This window comes from Rhinopithecus bieti, unplaced genomic scaffold (assembly GCF_001698545.2).
Source record: "Rhinopithecus bieti isolate Rb0 unplaced genomic scaffold, ASM169854v2 scaffold_47707, whole genome shotgun sequence".
Lineage (NCBI taxonomy): Eukaryota > Metazoa > Chordata > Mammalia > Primates > Cercopithecidae > Rhinopithecus > Rhinopithecus bieti.
Window position 1 is genome coordinate 1,881,520 of NW_016819117.1, and position 7,284 is coordinate 1,888,803.

At 52.1% G+C, this 7,284-nt stretch overlaps 1 protein-coding gene across 1 annotated transcript in view; it reads left to right on the top strand.

Annotated features, from left to right (window-relative positions):
• The window catches only part of LOC108519376 (ATP-binding cassette sub-family A member 17-like), a 14,048-nt gene extending 8,038 nt beyond the window's left edge, over positions 1-6,010 (top strand). The window contains exons 3-6 of the mRNA XM_017858299.1: positions 2,611-2,762; positions 4,539-4,708; positions 5,350-5,423; positions 5,927-6,010. Coding sequence (XP_017713788.1) covers positions 2,611-2,762; positions 4,539-4,708; positions 5,350-5,423; positions 5,927-6,010 — 480 coding nt within the window. The remainder of the gene's footprint in view (positions 1-2,610; positions 2,763-4,538; positions 4,709-5,349; positions 5,424-5,926) is intronic.
• The last annotated feature ends 1,274 nt before the right edge of the window (positions 6,011-7,284 follow it).

The following is a 7,284-nucleotide window of genomic DNA, read 5'->3' on the forward strand; positions in this document are numbered from 1 at the left end:
AAATATAAAAGTTATATATATAATTTTAAAAGATTAAAATTATCAAAAAGGATACTCAAAAGGTTAAACATAGAATTACCATAGGACCCAGCAATTCCATTCCTAGGTATATAACCAAAAGAACTGAAAACCTACATCCACACAGAAACTTGCACAAGAATGTTCACAGAAGCATTACTCATAGTGGCTAAAAGTGGAAACAACCCAAATGTCCATCAATAGATGAATGGATAAACAACATGTGGTCTTGCTGCATAATATGGAATATTCCTCAGCCATAAAAAGGAATGAAGCACTGACATGCACCACAACATGGATGAACCAGAAAACCTTATGCTAAGTAAAAGAAGGCAGACACAGAAGACCATATGCTGTGTGATTCCATTAATATGAAATGTCCAGAATAGGCAAAGCCATGGAGACAGGAAGCTTATTAGTGGTAATCAGGTGCTGGAGGTGTTAAAGGGAATGGGGAGCGACTACTAATGGGTACAGGGTTTCTTTTGGGAACAATGAAGTGTTTGAAGTTGAGTGTGATGATGGATCTGAACGTGCTAAGAACAGTCGAACTGTACACACTGGTGAATTATGTGGTACGTGTATCGTATCTTAATAAAGCTTTTATAAAAGAAGAAGGAAAAGGGGAAGCCCCACTCTGGGAACCAAAGCTGGGCCCTTAGTTGTGTAAGGTCTCTGTAAACATTCTTCCATGCTGACGGCCTTCTCCCTTACCTCTCTTTCACTAAGCAGACACTTCATGTGGTTTCCTTTCTTTCCTTCCCTCCCTCTCTCTCTTTTTCTTTCTCTCTCTCTCTTTTTCTTCCCCTTCCCCTCCCCCTTTCCCTTCCTCCTTTCTTAGAGTCTCCCTCTGTCACCTAGGCTGGAGTGCAGTGGCATGATCTCAGTTCACTGTAACCTGTGCCTCCTGGGTTCAAGCAATTCTCATGTCTTAGCCTTCGGAGTAGCTGGGATTACAGGCGTGTGCCATGTTGGCCAGGCTGGTCTCAAACTCCTGGCTTCAAGCGATCCACCCACCTAGCCTCCCAAAGTGCTGGGATTACAGGCGTGAGCCATGGTGCCCAGCCTCCATGTGGTTTTCTGTTTTGCACTCTGTAAAGTCCTACCCATCCTCACAACCTCAGGCAGTGAAGCCCAGGGTTGTCCAGCTGTTTGAATAGGGAAGAGAAGAGGGGAGAAAATAGGAGGGAAAAACAGTGGTTACTTCTGGAAAATGGCATCCCACTCTTTTCAGCACCTGGGAGTAGACAAACATGGACACAAATGAGGGTGGTCAGCTGCAAGTTTAGAAAGGCAAAAACCTGAGGTCAGGAGTTTGAGACCAACCTGGCCAACATGGTGAAATCCCGTCTCTACTAAAAATACAAAAAAAATAGGTGGGAATGGTGGTGTGCACCTGTAGCCCCGGCTACTCGAGGGGCTCAGAGGAGAATCACTTGAACCCAGGAGGTGGAGGTTGCAATGAGCCAAGATTGCACCACTGCACTCCAGCCTGGGCAACAGAGTGAGACTCTGTCCCAAAAAAAATAAAAATAAAAGCAAAAACGTGGAAATGAGTCAAATGAATTTTTTAAACAGCTAAATGAAATCTAGAAGCCCTCCCTGGATGACTAAGTAGCAGTTAAAATAAGTGGGGGGTAGATCGGTATTTACTGACCTAGGAATATCTTTAAAACATAATGTTGAGTAAGAAAAGCATGTTGGCTGGCCACGGTTGCTCACGCCTGTAATCTCAACACTTGGGGAGGCTGAGGCAGGTAGATCATGAGGCCAGAAGTTCGAGACCAGCCTGACCAACATGGTGAAACCCCATCTCTACTAAAAATACAAAAATTAGCCGGGTGTGGTGGTGTGTGCCTGTTACCCCAGCTACTCAGGAGGCTGAGGCAGGAGAATTGCTTGAACCCAGGAGGCAGAGATTGCAGTGAGCCGAGATCACACCACTGCACTCTAGCCTGGTGACAGAGTGAGACTCCATCTCAAAAAAAGAAAATAAGAAAGAAAAGCATGTTACAGAATGGTAGATATGGGATGATACCATTTGGCAAAAACAGCACCCAGCCAGTCCTGAGCAAGGAGCACAGGCCCACGAAGGTGCCTTTGCCAACACAGAAGTCTAGAGGGTGCACAGGTGCCTGGCCACAGCAGGCTGAGCCAATAGACTGCAGGAGTCTTTGCATGAATATTTTACAAAGAAAATCTATTTGCAGATTACATGTCTAATGGAAAATATTTCTAAAGGGGAAAAAAGCAAAGCAAGCGTCTTGAATTGACTGGATGCTTCAAAGGCACCAGGAAGTAGGGAGGCACTGTGTGCTGAGGTTTCATGCTGGGTGGGCTGGAGGAGGAGCCAAACAAGCACTCTACCCTGTCCACTACACCAGCAGCAAGGGCTGTCCCAGGCTCCCTTACGTTACTCTACTTCCACTCACAGCCCCTTAGTAGTGTGCCTGTGCATTCACGTGGCAGAGGCAGCAGCCTGGAGCAAGACCAGCAGGTGTCCAGGCCCTTGCTCATTGGAGGCTTAATAAACCTGGTGGGAAGAGGCTTTCTTCTGACGTACCTCCCTCTCTGGGCTGTTTCTTAACTCAGATACAGCGGTGGATTGGTTACTGTCCTCAGTTTGATGCTCTGCTGAACTTCACGACAGGCTATGTGATGCTGGTCATGTATGCCTGGATCTGGGGCATCCCAGAGCGCCACATCACTGCTTGTGTGGACCAGATTCTTGAGGATTTAGTCAGGTACATGTATGCCGACAAGCTGGTCAAGACCTACAGGGGAGATCTGGGGCTTCCTTCAGCCCCTCCACCTCCAGTTACAAGATAAGTTCCAGTTCTTCCCAGACCTGGAGAGCAGGGCAGAGCCCCCAGATCTGGGCATGAGGTCACTGCACAGGTGGTTGGGGGCGGCCTCCACTGATGCAGAAAGAGGTGAGTGGCCTGGGCTGCCTCAAGGCACCACTTCCTCTTGGTCCTGGGCTTGAGCGGATTATGAAGCTGACCCAGGCCAAAGGCAGCTTACATGGCTGAGGTCAGGTTGATGGCACCACAGGTGTTACTGTCCTGATAGGTGAGGACAGACCTTTCTCCCTGCCACTTCATGAAGGGCTTTCTATTTTCAGTTAAGTTTGCATTTTAAGCCCCGTCTTACCTCATACCACTGGGCCTGGGGTACCTGAACTGCAGATGTTTTGCTAAGGAGCATGGGGTATTTCTTAGGCTTCTGTTGTCAGTGATAGAAGCCTGACTCCAATCAAAGCAAGGCCACAGGCTGCGCAGGTCCAAGGACTCCCTTCGTGTTGTGTGCAGCTCCCCCTGGAGGCACAGAGCGGTACTGCATACCCAGGATTGGGATGTAGAGGTGCCCACACGGCTGGCAAAATGAGTCCAGGGTCAGATGATGGTGTCCCTTGGGTCTTCTCTCTTTGTTGGCTTCTGTTTCAAGCAGGCTTTTATGTTTCCCTGCATCTTCTGAAGATCAAATGAGTTCACATTTGCAGTTTAGAACTGTGTGTTGCGCATAGTAAATGCAATATGTGTTTTTTTGTTTTTCCTTTTTTCTTTTTTTTTTTGAGACGGAGTCTCGCTCTGCTGCCCCTGCCCAGGCTGGTAGCGTACAGTGGCCGGATCTCAGCTCCTGCAAGCTCTGCCTTCCCGGGTTCACGCATTCTCCGCCTCAGCCTTCCGAGTAGCTGGGACTTACAGGTGCCCACCACCTCCGCCTTGCTAGTTTTTTGTATTTTTTTTTTTTTTTAGTAGAGACGGGTCTCCCACCGTCGTTAAGCCAGGATGGTCTCATCTCCGGCCTCGTGATGCACCTGTCTCGGCCTCCCAGAGTGCTGGGTTTACAGGCTTGAGCCACCGCGCCCGGCCGATTTTTTTGTTTTTTCTTTTGAGGCAAGGTTTTCACTCTTGTTGCCCAGGCTGAAGTGCAATGGCGCGATCTCAGCTCACTGAAACCTGCGCCTCGCGGGTTCAAGCAATTCTCCTGCCTCAGCCTTCCAAGTAGCTGGGATTACAGGTGCCTGCCACCATGGCCAGCTAATTTTTGTATTTTTAATAGAGACGGGGTTTCACCATGTTGGCCAGGCTGGTCTCAAACTCCTGACCTCAGGTGATCCACCCGCCTCAGCCTCCCAAAGTGCTGGGATTACAGACATGAGCCACCACGCCCAACCAGTATTTTTTTTTTGTTAGCTAAGATAGGCCAATGCCCGTCCTCTCAGATAGAGAATTGCTTGCCCTCAACACTTAGAGACCCTCAAAGAAGACTCGTCAACCATGTGCTCACCCTGGACTCATCCCTGTGTCCAGGGGAATGGGCTATTCCTTGAGTGGACAGCCCAAGCCACAGTTCAGCTCTGGGTTAAAGTGGTGGGCTGCATTGCTGAAAGCCCCATGAGGGGTGTGGGAATGCTTCCTGAATAGAGAAGGAAAGGGGGTGAGTATTGAGCCGGCAGTGCTCACTGCTGGAGACTGACCATTGCCGTCACCCAACCTTCTCCCTTCCACCCCCAGCAGTGGTAACAAGCAGAAGCTGAGCACTGGCATTGCCCTGATCAGAGAGCCTGCCATCATCTTCCTGGACGAGCTGTCCACTGGCATGGACCCGTGGCCTGGCACCTGCTTTGGAATGCTGTGGCATGAGCCGGCGAGCCCAGCAAGGCCATCATCATCACCTCCTACAGGTAGAGCCTGGGTCTGTGGGTAACTGGAAGTTTCAAAACCAGGTAGGCTGGGAAAGAACCAGGTGGCCAGGAGACCCATCAGCAGCTGGTGGAGAGTCTTTGAGGAGATTCCCTCGGCTCTGCACATGAGCCGCACTCTGAGCATGGGTATCAGGAATGGCCGGATCAGGGCACCAACGCCTTCCTGTCTGCACCAGCCTTTGGCATCCCCAGCCCTGTCTGAGGCCCCGCCCTCTCCCCAACATGGAGGAGTGTGAGGCCCTGTGCACCCAGCTGGCCATGATGGTGCAGGGGCAGTTCAAGTGCCTGGCAGCCCCCAGCACCTCAAGAGCAAGTTCGGCAGCAACTACTCCCTGCGGGCCAAGGTGCACAGCGAAAGGCAATAGGAGGTGCTGGAGGACTTCAAGGTCTTCGTGGACCTGACCTTTCCAGGTGTGTTTCAGCCCCAGCAGCCCCTACTGGGTGGACCCTGGGCCCCTGCCTAGGCCTCTCCCGTCTACCGTAAGGAGCATCTATGCCTCACCCCTCCCATGTCCCATCTCCCCAATCCCTGGGATGAGGACCCCAGTACCGAGCAACCAGGCACCCTCCGTGATCCTCCAGCCTGGCCGTCACAGCAATGCCATCCCTCCTTCGTGCAGGCAGCATCCTCGAAGACAAGTACCAAGGCATGGTCCATGACCACCTGCTGGGCCAAGACATCAGCTGGGCAAAGGTGAGTGCACATTTTTGACGTGACCCACTTTCTGGGGTAACTCTGTCTCTCTCTCTCCTTCTCTTTCTCTCCTCTCCATCCTCCTGAAGTCATGTTCAGCACTGCCCCTGTCCTCTGGCATCTCCATGGCAATGTTCACGTGGATATCATAGAACAGAAGGTGTTTCCCCTAGAAGGGACTTTGAAGATCGGCTTCTCCTGCCCCCTCATTTCATGGAGAGGACAGCAGGCCCAGAGAGGGAACACCAGATGCCTGGGGACACACAGCAAGCCAGGGACACCCACCAGGCCTCTGATCTTCTGGCACCATTCCCACCCAAGAGCACAGACAGCTGAGATCCATAGCACTGACTTCTTGGGAGGTGTTCTGGAGCAGCTGAAAGAGGGATGGGCCTCTTTGGGGCCTTGTCACAGTCCCAGAGGCCAGCCCTTCCCACCTTCTCTCCTCCCCTGTGTGCGTCTGTGGGACAGCCTGGCCACAGCAGCCTCCTTCCTCCCCTCAGATGTTTGGCACTCTAGAGCAAGCCAAGAAGAAGTACATGCTGGACAATTACTCAGTCAGGTCACCATGGAGGTCATCTTCCTAAGCTTTGCCTGCCCTGTGCCCCGGTCCAAAGTGACGACCAATGACAGCAAGCAGAGCAAACGGGCTCCTCATCGTGCTCGCTGCCTCCCTCCCTGCCTCCCTCTCAGCTTTTCTCTCAGCCTCCCTCCCTACCTCCCTCAGAGCCTGTCCTGCTGTAATTAAGACAGACCAGTGCCAGGTTGGCCCAGGTGTGCATGGCCTGCCCTGTGTCTCCAGGGCTTACAGAGGCAGCTCTTGGCCCAGCTAGCTCAGCACAGGGCTCTCCCCCTAACTGCAGTGCACGGAGCAGAGTGGGGCCCACTGGAGAACTTAAGAGGCCCGCTGGGGAACCCAGGTGCGTTTCCTTAGAAAGGGATGCCCGAGTCCCACCTGAGTAGCCTGTGGTCTTGTTGAGACCTGGCTGTGGAAGCAGCCTCAGAACATCTTGCACGTCCTTTCCAAAGGCGGTGGCCAGGGAGTGACCACAGTACTAACCATGACCCGACCAGGTGCCAGCTCTGTGGATGGTCCCCTGCAGGCATCATGTCATTTGATCACACCACCCTCAGGCCCGGCCTCAAGGGGTCTGTCCTGGTCATCCCCTTGCTCATGGGCAAGAAGTCTGCAGGGCAGAGGGAAATGCTTACCCAAAGCTTGTGTTCTTCCTTCTCTAGAATCCCCTGCCCAGATGGTTTGTCCGTCCAGTGCACTCCCTCCCAGGGCAGGCCATGCCGCCCCACGCACCCTGAGACGCGAGGTGCAGCAAAGCAGCGGCTCTGCAGAACTGCGGGTGGAGTTTGGATGGGTGCGTGGGGGTTTCCACACAGATGTGCAGATCCCTTGGAAAGCAGGATAGAGCCAGAAACAGAGAGGAGGGTGCCCATAGGCCAGGGTGGGGCTAGCTCCCATGGTCACATGCAAGAGTGGAGCTTCATGGAGACCATGATTCTAAACTCACACCTGGCCTCCCAGGTGGTAATGACACTGTTCTTCTGAAGGAAGGAGGAAAGAAATATTGACAAGCTCGCTAGCCTAAGTCAGGATGTTACAACATTTAAGTATTTGGATGTGTGGGTTTTCATCCTCTTCCCTGGCTCCTGCAAATTTAGGGCTGCATGTGATCCTATATCCACCCATTAAGTGAACAGCGCCCTACCTCCCACGTGGGTAGACTGACTGAGAGGCAGCCAGTAACTTCCCACATCAACAGGCAGGGGAGCCAGGGTTGCACTGGGGCAGAGGTTCTTACAGTGGGGTCCCAGTAGCAGCAGCACCATCAGGAAACTTGTTAGAAAT